The sequence below is a fragment of the Bombus fervidus genome, chromosome 16 (assembly GCF_041682495.2).
Source record: "Bombus fervidus isolate BK054 chromosome 16, iyBomFerv1, whole genome shotgun sequence".
Classification (NCBI taxonomy): Eukaryota; Metazoa; Arthropoda; class Insecta; order Hymenoptera; family Apidae; genus Bombus; species Bombus fervidus.
In genome coordinates, this window is record NC_091532.1 from 8,432,609 (window position 1) to 8,444,385 (window position 11,777).

The 11,777-nt window shown below is 31.7% G+C and overlaps 4 protein-coding genes across 8 annotated transcripts in view; all 4 read left to right on the forward strand.

Annotated features, from left to right (window-relative positions):
* The window catches only part of Stumps (DBB domain-containing protein stumps), a 45,688-nt gene extending 41,689 nt beyond the window's left edge, over nt 1-3,999 (forward strand). For both annotated transcript variants that reach the window (XM_072019349.1, XM_072019348.1), the window contains exons 15-19: nt 19-138; nt 207-301; nt 428-647; nt 879-1,466; nt 2,205-3,999. In XM_072019349.1, the coding sequence (XP_071875450.1) occupies nt 19-138; nt 207-301; nt 428-647; nt 879-1,466; nt 2,205-2,221 (1,040 nt within the window). In that variant the 3' untranslated portion in view covers nt 2,222-3,999. The remainder of the gene's footprint in view (nt 1-18; nt 139-206; nt 302-427; nt 648-878; nt 1,467-2,204) is intronic.
* Nucleotides 4,000-4,152: 153 nt separating this feature from the next.
* On the forward strand, nt 4,153-6,637 carry LOC139995673 (WAP four-disulfide core domain protein 2). Of its 4 annotated transcripts, XM_072019356.1 has the most exons (5): nt 4,153-4,320; nt 4,931-5,072; nt 5,503-5,602; nt 5,900-6,075; nt 6,244-6,637. In XM_072019356.1, exons 3-5 carry the CDS (start codon nt 5,538-5,540, stop codon nt 6,486-6,488), a joined length of 486 nt encoding a protein of 161 aa, XP_071875457.1. In that variant the 5' UTR covers nt 4,153-4,320; nt 4,931-5,072; nt 5,503-5,537; the 3' UTR covers nt 6,489-6,637. The 4 variants fall into 4 exon arrangements, with proteins under 4 accessions (XP_071875457.1, XP_071875456.1, XP_071875459.1 ...); XM_072019355.1 differs by lacking the exon at nt 4,931-5,072 and having other exon boundaries at nt 4,155-4,320; XM_072019358.1 differs by lacking the exon at nt 4,931-5,072 and having other exon boundaries at nt 4,187-4,263.
* A 1,123-nt stretch (nt 6,638-7,760) lies between these two features.
* LOC139995675 (waprin-Thr1) lies at nt 7,761-9,212 on the forward strand. Its single transcript, XM_072019359.1, has 4 exons — nt 7,761-7,890; nt 8,126-8,191; nt 8,823-8,996; nt 9,062-9,212. Exons 1-4 carry the CDS (start codon nt 7,884-7,886, stop codon nt 9,151-9,153), a joined length of 339 nt encoding a protein of 112 aa, XP_071875460.1. The 5' UTR covers nt 7,761-7,883; the 3' UTR covers nt 9,154-9,212.
* A 155-nt stretch (nt 9,213-9,367) lies between these two features.
* On the forward strand, nt 9,368-11,291 carry LOC139995671 (uncharacterized). Its single transcript, XM_072019351.1, has 4 exons — nt 9,368-9,866; nt 9,994-10,146; nt 10,212-10,325; nt 10,400-11,291. The coding sequence occupies exons 1-4, from the start codon at nt 9,696-9,698 to the stop codon at nt 10,589-10,591; spliced, it is 630 nt and encodes a 209-aa protein (XP_071875452.1). The 5' UTR covers nt 9,368-9,695; the 3' UTR covers nt 10,592-11,291.
* Nucleotides 11,292-11,777: the final 486 nt, after the last annotated feature.

Below are 11,777 nucleotides of genomic sequence, written 5' to 3' on the forward strand. Positions count from 1 at the left end.
GTTACTTTTAAATTGTAGATACGAAGGACTCTACGACCGGAAGTGACGATTCTTCTTCGACCAGCAAAGTGGAGAATGTTAATGGTACTCTAACCGACCGTAGGCCAGTTAGCAGTTTAAGTCTCCGCAGTGTTTCAAGTACGTATTTCGATAGTAAAGTTTATTCTTTGAAGAGAAAATATTTTAATTAATTTCTATTTCCTTAGGCTCGTCTTCGTCTGGTAGAATGAGCACTGCCAGCGGATGCAGTGGGACCAGTTTAGGTGACAGTGGAACTCATTCTGATACTGAGGATCGACGAGTTAGTATTTAGAAAAATATATAATCGATATCTCAATAAAAAACTTTGAAAACCTTCCTACAGCTGCAAATACTTTTATTTCGTTGATTGTAGAACTTGAAATTTCTGAATGAAAAATGGTTTCAGTTACAAAATGCCAGAGAGGATAAAGCGGGCGTGATGTCGTACGAAATACCACCAGCTCCAAAGCCATTCGCAGGAAGGTATTCCCCGGCGCTTAGGTATTCCCCATCTCCTCGTTCCTCGACTGGAAACGATTTAGACTTGAGACCATCACAGCCACAATTACGAGGCGAGGATACCGAATACTACATCGCTTTTCCACCATCGGGATTACCCATTCACTGTTAGTAATCAAATAGTAAAATTTTAAAAGCCTATAATAAAACAATCCGAGTAGAAAATAAATAATTTCGATTAATACATACTACGATATTTAAAGATATACGCTAAAAGCAGTTTCGATTTTAGATAATTCCAAGACGATCAATTATATTCTGATTAATCATAGATTTGTAATTTAAATTTTATTCCGAATAAAAGATTCTAAATAACAGTTTTCAATAATGATCAACAGCTTTCAAGACAGAGGCTCCTCTGAAGGAACCAAAAACTCCAAGCTCCCCGTGTGATCACCCTAGGTACCTGGACTTGATTCAAAATTCATTGCCAGTCACTAATGACGCTTCAGAACCAGAGTCCTCCAGACATTGTGGCAACAGTTACGCAAACATTGACCCGTCTACGTTGAACCCAGCACCAGTACCGCCTGCTGGCATGTGCATTCCAACAAATTACGTGAACGTGACTCCAGCCTGCGTCACCTCGTCTCAAGAAACTACACAAGGTCAGCAAACCGAGCAGAGACACTCACTCGATTTAAATCATGTATCTGAAACCTCGAAGAATTCAACCAAGGCCGAGACTCCCAGTCAAACAGAAGAAAATAAGGCCACTGATGACGTACAAGGTCAAGACAATGTTTTGACTGAAGTTCAAGGTAAAAATAACGAGGAATACGTGGAAACGAATCTGGCAAATAGTTCAGAAGGCGTGGATGTACCGGATACTGGTAAACTGCCGGAATATATGAACGTCGACGTTCCTCAGGATCAGAAAGCTGGCGCCACGAAGAAAGTGCCTGCTCCTCCTGTTCCACCAAGAGGTAAAGTTACTTTTATCTCTTTTTATTTAAGTTATTCTGTTATCATATTATGAATGCAATTGATACGTATTAGGTTGGATAACTCATGCTTATACATGCTTCCCTATTTCCTTTGCATGTATTTCTGTGCATTTTTTCTGGTATCAAATACTTTCTGTTTCAAGCATTTTCAAATTTACTACTTACATAGTATTTTAATTTAATTTAGTAGCAGTTTAATGACGTAACTTCCATTAGATGAATGAAGATCATATCTCATCATAACAAGCTATTTCAAGATAAAAGAATATACGTGACTAAATATAGTCACAGTATTTCCTAGTATTTACTCAGTTTCTCTTCCATGAAATATTTACCAATTCTCTACTTGTAAATTTCAGCGAACCGTGTCATAAATATATCAAATATCAATCATTCTAACTCAAGGTTTATTCGTTCATCATATACCCAGAAATAGTTGAGAAGGAACTATTAAAGGAGTTTAAATTGCATCTATAACCAAATGACCAAATAGAATTTTAATTTAATTGAAATCTACTCCACGAATTCCTTACCAGTTTAGTCACTGGCCATTCCCTTTTACTTAGCGGGGAATCACGAAGGTTGTCGATTACTTAAGACGCTTTAGTGAACTTTCATCATCATTTGCTACTTTTAACGCTATATATGTGTGTGTGTGCAAATCATTTCGCTCGTACAGTCGATTCATCAAAATTTTGTTTCTATTTTCTGTTACAGTTACCACGAAGAAGTAAAATAAAAACGATTACCACGAATAGAAGTACTTGAAAAGAAGTCGTTTCTCCGACTGGAGACTTTAATGGGCGGATCGTTCAAAAATAGTGCTCTCGGCGATCGTTTTTCATTGGAGAAATACTCGAGTATGATTTCAAGTACTCGACGTCAGTGTTCTTCGTAATCCTTAGTATTAATAGCGTATTTAACTGTAAATTGTTCGGTTCAAGATAGTCGCTATGGCTCATGTCTTCTATGTACATTACCTTCGTTCTTTTATCTTTCTTTCTCTTTGTTCTAATACTCAGTGAGGTGCAACTTAATCTGTAGTTTTTGTTTATGGTATTGTACTGCAATTAAGTGCGTTTGTTGGTCGTTATTAGTCTAAAACTGCCTCGAATGCGTTACGAGAATAAAACCAATGTATAATTAATTATTAACTTGTTACTGTTATCGATAAGCGAAATATACTATTGTTCATAGTATCGAAGATATTTTTAAAGTGTCTTAAGTATATTATAAAATATTTTAATCGTTTCGATATTTCCATAAATTTTATTAGATTAGGAACAAATTTGGGGATCTCAAATCATTAAGATCGATAAATTTGAGATCTTCAAAGATTTTAAGTTTAAGTTTCGGAACCCGAATCGTTAAGACAATTATTTTACTACGTTTTTTTTAGGAAATTTTAGAGAATTTTTAAATTTTAAGAATCTTATTGATCAACAAGCATTCGAGGCTTTCTGATTACGCCACTAAGTTGTATATTATGTTAATTAACCGATGCTCGGATCTCGGTCCAAGAACGAATACAATGCTAGCGAGCGCCAAATCAAATTTTCATCTTTTGGCGGGAAGCCAAAATCGCAATCTGTACATACTGTCCTCTACTCTATATTCTATTATTATTGTAACCAGTTTTCTATATCGTCAGTCCTTAGGATTAAGTTAGAACAATTTATACAACAATTGTTAAAAAAAAAAATGTCGATGACGCCAAAGACTGCGTTAAGAATACATGGCGTCGCGTAATCATTATGTTATTATTCATACAATTCATGCACCATATGTTGTAATCATTTTCTAGCGTAAACAATACTTTGTACAGGTGACGAAATTCCTTTTGTCTTACATCTTTATAAGAATGACGACGAAATGCGTTTCAAGTACCAAGGATGCATTTATCGTTTTGATTGTAATATCATAATGTAGAATATTTCACAAAACCATTCTTTTTTATGTCTACCAGTAGAAATACTACTATGTCTTTTTTATATTTATGTTTATACCAATAAAACTAAAGATAATAGAAATTGCAAAATTATTTCAATCGGATCTTCGTGTTACTTTAATGATAATCAATTGATTATGAATTGATCATGAATGAATTACGTAGCATACCATAAACATAGTGAAATATGGAGTATTGATAATATCGAGTATAATTTATGCATTGTCAGAAAGTCATAATTTTTATCAGGTGCATTTGCTGTGAGGAACGTTTCTAGGAAGCCGTGTTATTCTCGGAAATTGCACGTTAAATATGCATTATGTAATTTACCGTGTCCGTGTATGTAAATTTCAATAGTAAGGGGGGAAAAAGCATGAGTAAATATTCTTGCCAAATCTGTCGTTAATCAAAGATAAAAACCATATTTGTTAACACAAAGTTTGCAAAGTTTCGCTTCTCTTACGCATTATCAAGCTTCTTAGATAATATTCTATAAATGTTATTAAACCTAATAACAAAATATCGATTAAATTGTTAATATGAATAAAAAATGACAAATATTCATATTAGGAATTATCTTTCAAAAGACGCCAGAACCTAACACACTGTTACAAGATATGTAGATACTTTCGATGCTGCAAGCAAGATATCGTTGAAGTACAAATGATGTCACGCTCATGCATGTACAGACAAATGTGTTTTTTTGAATAAAACATGCGATTGAGTATTCATCGACAGTATCAAATAACCTGTCGTGGTATCAACATCACGGCCAGGAATAACCAAGCGTTCTAAAATTCTCGAAAAGTACCCATACAATTATTGACGGTGAGTCGAATAACGTGTCCTTTCTTTCACGAAGAACGAGTATCTTTGGACATAAAGGTATTTCTATTCTTTGATTAAAAGAAGCATTTGAAATGAAAAATACATGAAATAAATACAACGCAGATTTTTTATATTTGTTTAAAGAGATATCTATGAATAGAAAATTCAATTATCTTTTGCTTCAAATTCTGCTCAATCAATCTGACTTCTTACCTTTTTCAATATTTACAGTAAATCTAAATTCTACAAATTCTACGTTAAAATATATCAGAATACACGAAATCGGTAATCATCCAATGCTACTAATAAAAATTAATGTTTATTCAAATATCCCACCAAAGAAATTGATATTCATTTATGTAGAGATATTCTTCGAAATCTACTTAACAAATTAAACAATTTTCATTGCAATATTTACGTATATATTATACTACTGTATTGACGTTAATTTCTTATAACGATAGCTTTCATGGATTAGCAAATCAAAAAATTTGGTTCGTCTCTCGTGCGAATGAAATAAAGAAAAAAGATAAAGAAGAATCTATAAATTTATTACTAATTTTTTATACTAATATTTATTACTAATATCTATAAATCTCTGATTCATAAATTTAAATTTCTAATCGGTATTAAAATAAAAATAAAGAAAAAACTATGCTTCCCTCAGGTCAACGATCAGGAAATGATTTGACTACAACCCACTCATTTCGTTAACCCTGAAGCTCGCAGAAACCACTATCTTCCTTCCGTTCGATTTAGATTTCTCGTTAATTTGCCAGGCTAATTACCGTTGCGGTTCGACATCCGAGGTAGGTCCAACGATCCCCGATTTCCGTTAAGGAGTTACAACATGCTCGTTACGTTTATCATTGAGTGGGGATCGATCTTATATAGGAGAGAATTTCTTCTCTCTTCAGCAAAAGTCTCGATCACCTGTTTCTTCGTTTGTCGACTCACGACTGAGAGTCAACGGTGTCATAATCGATCGCATTTCAGTTTTGAAAGCATTAACACAAAGTAATTCAGTATATCTGTGCGATTTTTTAAACAATTTATAAAATATGATAATTATTATTAACAGAAAATAATAGTTGTGTTTACCGAATATGTGAAATAGTGGAATTCCTGTTAGGAGAAATAAATATTTAAAATAGATATTCTTTAAACGAAAATTTCACGAACAAAGTTTTTATCGAAATAATCGAAGTTTTTACAAATACATACGTTTTTCGTTTTTAGTTTCGAGTCAGCTAAGTGAGTAAACTAATTGAAAAATGAAATTGCTTACGATGGTCTTGGTATCTACGTTGTCTTTGGCCACAACGCTTGCTCAATCCAGGTTTGTTTCTACCTTGTTTAATTAATTGATTGATTGTTTATGATGAACAGATTACGGATTTTTATGCATTTATGAACATTTTAAAGACGGGAAAATATATAAGAATAGACATAAAATATTCAAAGTATAGTAACTCTTTATAATATCTAATGAGTTTGTGGAGAATCAAATCTCTAATTAAATCCTACTGTTTTAGTTATGTTCTTAAAAAAAAAAAAAAAAAAAAAACATGAATTTACATAAATACTCTCAGTCTGCTAATGAATCTTTCTCACGCAATTGAAATAATGTCTTCAGGTACGAACCTTTTGCTGAGAAACCAGGTTCCTGTCCACCACCTTTGCCAGTGCAGATTTGTAGTCAGTCTTGTTTCTCCGACTCACACTGCTTAGGAATTGGCAAATGTTGTCCAACCAATTGTGGAGGTTTTGTTTGCACAAAACCTGTTACCATGAGGCAAACAGTTCCTACTGGTAAAGTGACACTGTAAAGCAATTAATAACAAAGTTGATAACTAAATTTTATGTTAATTAATTGGTAGAAACGGCATAAAGTTATTCAAATTCTTAATAATTGAAAACCTTTTAAAAATGCCTAACTTTGATTTCAAATATAAAATTTGATTTAATCTGTATATTTAGAGAAACCAGGTTCGTGTCCAGCAAAACCAAAAGGAAGATGGGTGTGTTCACCAACCTGCAGTGTTGACAATGATTGTAGAGGAACAATGAAATGTTGCAAAAATAGATGTGGAGCATTGGCATGTCAAAAACCAGATGTTGAGGTGACTGAATTTGCAGACGAATCGGAAGACTTTTATAATAATCCTAGGAATCCTTACATCAATTCCAGAGATCCAAATAATTATCTACGTTATTTCAATTAGTTAAAATAATTGCAGATCGCCATAAAATATTAACAGGAAAATATGATTCTCTTTTTATTTAATATTTTGTAACTAAATATATCCTTGTGCCATATCTTGTAATTGTTACAAAATTTGTGATAGTTGTGAATTAAAAATCTTGCTCTTAACTAGATGTTGTAATTAATATATATCAGATTTTATACCCCTTATACTCTTTTTATACCCCTTTTTAAACCATCTAATTTTTAAATTTCTAGATTTAAAAATTCATTGATATCTTAAATAACAGATAACAGTGCTTGTTATACATATATGCGAGTTTGTAATTGAAATAGGATGCTCTATGTTGACCTTCTAATTTCTTAAATGATTTCTCAGAAACAAATTCGTTGGTAAGTGGCCTTATGTAAATGATGCGTCACCTTATTAACCTATTGACCTAAATTTGCATAGATCCTTGAAGAATACATTTACGAAATCCAAGTAGAGAAGGTCATTAGCAAGACAGACTAAATGGAGGATCGTTTCTATTTTCTTAAAATCCTAGGAAATAATCGTTAATATAAAATCGTATCAAACTATTTTATTATTAGAAAATAGATAAAACGAAGTAAAAAAAAAAAAAAAACAAAAAATAAACTGCTAAAAAGACTAGATAAGGAACAGAAAAAGGATGGCATCTTCTCTGGGGCCATTTCAGAACAATTCAGAAAATCCTACTTACTGTATAAAAACTTCTCTTATATATATTATAAAAAGTTCAAAAATTTGTTCGATATTAATTTAAAATAAAAAACAACCAAATGTTTTATTCAAAAAATAGAATTATTTTGAATATATTATTTTAATCACAAAATCGTGAAATTTTCCAGTATTGATTTAAAAATAAAAAATATTCAAATAGATACAATGTAAACGCGTTTATTGTTGTCGCTTAATACGTCTAAAATGGCTCGTAATAAAATACATAAAAATACGTAATTTGTATCAATGAAAGAATGATCTACGAACCTGAGGTCTGCATTAGTTTTACGTAAATTCACGTATTCAATTGAAATATCCAACTACATTGTTCGTCGAACAGTTGAGTCACAAACGTAAAAACATATCAATAATAGTCATAAATGCGTTCATAAACTGCAATGATGTCGGGAAATATCAAGAAGTTGAATCAGCTGGTTCCCTACGTGCCGCTGTTTCACGACATATTCCTTTCGCTGACCGCAGAGTAGAGGTGGAAACGAATGAGATAATGACATGAAGATTGTTATGTAGATGGATAAGGAAAGAAAATGACAGAGAAAGATTTAAGAGTCTGAGCTCTTATCACGCACCAATTAGACGTTGTTCATCTTGCAGTTGAATAGATCTGGTGATTTTAAAATTGTGGAAGAGGATCCTCGACAAAGAACAATGCATAGTATGTGTATTTATGAAAATTGAGACTTTTATATAAGGTGTTTTAAGTTAACAAAAAGTTAATGTGAGTTAAAGAGAGAATTCCATCGAAGAGATAACTTTGTCATTTCTGAAAATGAGAAAAACTGTCTAAAAAGATAAATTTTTCTACTTTTTGTTTATATTGAGACATCTTGTGCAGTAATACATTATTTTATTTTTCGAACTATCAAATAATCAAGTGTATATCATTATAGAGAAAGGAATAATTATGGTCCTGGCTGTGTGCTTATTAATTGCTGTGGCAGACGCACAGCTGTCTCGTAAGTTAATTAATCACCTGTATGTAGATATATTATTTACTGACATTTCGTATAAAACTAATAGAACTTTTCTTGCTATTGAATTATGAATTTATTTCAAACGAATGCGATAATGTTATAAATATAATTCTATTGTCTATAATTAGTATCGACATATTGACATTTTAATTGTCTATTAATTAATAATTTGTCATATTTTATATCTCTCACGTATATCTTGATTATGCCTATTGCCAATAAATGTTTTACTTTGAGAAATATATACAGATACGTTCAGATATAATCGTCGATATAGAAAAATATAGAAAAATCAATGTGACTTTTTATAAGAAATGATTTCCTACAAATTCTGTAAGATATTTTGGTTCATCCTATATCTCATCTATGATTACATATTCTGTCTTTTGTCAATCATAAAATATAAAGATAATACTACATAATTACTATATTACCACGCGAGTATTTCAATATAGCTAACAAGTATTTATTGATCTATTTGACAATCTTGATGTCGTATAATTTATTCGATATTAGAATTAATCGAAATGAGTTTCTATTTTCAAAAATGGCGCATTAAAATTATCTTTACGCAAAAGGAAAATTCTTAATTTATAATTTAATAATTTTTTAGATAAAGAAGGACATTGTCCATTAAAAAACAGTGTTTCAAAATGCACTCCTAAATGTGTTTCCGATTTTCAATGCTCTTTTAATGAGAAATGCTGCCCAAATAAATGCGGAAGTGAGTCATGTGTTTCAGCGAGTCCCGTTAGTACCGGCAATGGATATAAAGGATCATCAAATGGTAAAAGAGTTTACATAATTTTTTAAGATTTCTATCTTCTAAGGTACATAAGATTTATTTTTCAGACGACGTTTATTGTGGCGGAGTAAAATGCGGTCCGTACCAAAAGTGTAAATTCGATCGTAGAACGAAACGCGAAAAATGCGTTCGTACATAAACTCTGAAATATAACAATATTATTTTTTATAAAATAAATAAACATTTATGTCTTAATTACTTTTTATTTACTTAATTATTACATTGTACATATATATTTTACTCCTCTCGTGAATATAATTTAAGATTTTGTAAAGAAATAAAGAAAGATTATACATAAGTTGTTAATAAATATAATTCCTACAGCTTTACAAAAATTCAAATTTGAATCGCAAGATGGTCGAATTACGATTAATTCTGATAGCAACTAACAACCTGTTGAAAGTTTGAAAATGAGTCGACAGTCGACGCATAGATTTTAATCGATATTTCTCGATAACCTCTTTATTGTTTTACGAGAAGTTCTGTGCCGGATGGAGAATATACTTATTATTAGCAGTTATTAGTGTTTATAAAGTATGTACAAAGTGACACGACAGTAAAATTACTTAATTCTAAATATTTTTCAGCAAAATGGCATTTGATCAGTCTTGATTCTTTGTAATAAAAGCATATACAATTTTATATCATTGTAAAAGAGGTTAGATCTATGCCGATATTACGATGGCAGTAGAATTTTTAGTAAATCGTTTGAAAGCCCTCATCGTATTACTTCTGGGAGTATTTAGGCGTGCGATGTGCTGTCTTCGACGTCGAAGAAGGTCGTCTTGTGATTCTATACCTCTCTCCACGATCGGCGTAGTACCAAACACCGTAAACAACACAACACAACCAGTGAGTTTCGAACATTGTCATTCACCATTTTTTTAAGTTCATCTCTTTTGCAACGATTCAAAAATTATGGAAATCTTGTTGTACCATTGACTCCGATAATAGTAATCACTGAAGATGCTTGCTCAAGGAATTAGAGCACTGGGATCAATGGGAAGAAAATCCTGTCGTGGTCGTGCCGGATAGGCCAGTTAACACGGTACAAGCAAAAATCGAACAATACAGACAGCAAGTTTCTAAACTGCCAGAATCTACAGAGGAGCAGCAACCAAATTTTTTCGAGGTAATTATTTCTATTACTTTAACAACTGGGAAATATCTATATCTAACTTCTTATATCTATCATAGAATATGACACCAAAGATTACAACACAGACAAAGATTTTTGTAAATGATAAGGCTTCGGAAAATACATCCTGGAACGCATCAAAATTTGCCATGGCGAATGATCTTGTACCATCCGTATGTTTACATTTCTTACATGACCATTTTTAATGAGAAGGAACTATATAATTTCTGAAATTATATTTACATAGAATGAGCTAGGAGAATGGGAAGACAATGCTGTTGGCTGGGAAGAAGAAACAACAAAGGAATTTGGAGACCCCACAAAAACATTAAGAGAACAGAAGCGAAGAGAAAGGGAGCAACGGCTGTTCGAGCAGCAGCAGAAGAGAATTGAACGCAATTCAAGACCCCAACCATTAGGTGCAAAACTAAATTCTTGATGAGGAAAGGATATAGAAACAAAGATTTACGTCAGAAATGATAATTTTTCATTCGATGATGTTCATGCACAACTGTGATCTTTTTACAACTGCATGGAACGTCAATTAAAATTAACAAAAATTAGAAGTCATTGCTTGTGCTGTGAGTTATATGTTTTTTGTCAAATTTACCGAATCGTACTCTGTATAGGAAAACATCTCGATAATTTTGTTTGAAACGTCCAAATTTATATTTTAATGCGTTTACTAGTTAATTGATACATCGCATCTTACGCATTTAATTCCTTATTGGAAATTACCTGAAAATCACTGAATGGAATTTCATGACACATGAAATATAAAACTTTTTAATAGAATACAAAAGAACTGACTTATTTACATAACATATTTACGTTACAGAAACTACGAATGTTGCATTGGTGAACGATAATATTGTTACTTTTGTTATTTAAATTGTTTTATTGTTAAAATGTTTATAACGTCTAGGGACATTCCATGTAAATAATCTTGTAATACCACGTAGAAACTGATTTTTTATAATGAAATCGGACTATTCTTTAGGGGGTAAAAAAATAGTATAACTAATAACTTCGCAAGTATGAATTTCTCTATTTGATTATTTTCTTAATCATATCGATATAAAATCGAAAGCATGTTCATTGAATTTGTAGCGGTATGAAATAAATCATATTACTACACATACTGTTATTAAAAGACTTTATGTAAGTCCACCAAATGTAAACAAACATTTTGTGATATATTGTAAGTATGTCTAATAAGCGTTTGATGCTTTCATTGCTTTTAAAATGCCTTTTGTATGGGATTGTAAGAGGAAGTAGCTATTATAAGGAACAAGGGAAATATTCGATATCGATAAATGAGTATGTATTTGATATATATAACTTTTCGTGCTTCGTATGTCGATAAAATGTATCAAACAAACTTCCCCCTATGTACAAGGGATAAGGGGCTTGTGTCCAATCAGAGATAACTCTAAAGTGAAAAAGATAAGGACGGGCGAAAATCACAGGATAGAGTAATATCGTTCGTTTATACAGTCGTTCGTTTTACTTCAGTTATTGAACTGTTACCAATTTAGAAACTATACATATATTATATATCTATATCGGTTAATAAAATAAACTGGTAAGTATATATAAAATAATATTTATACTAAAATTTTATA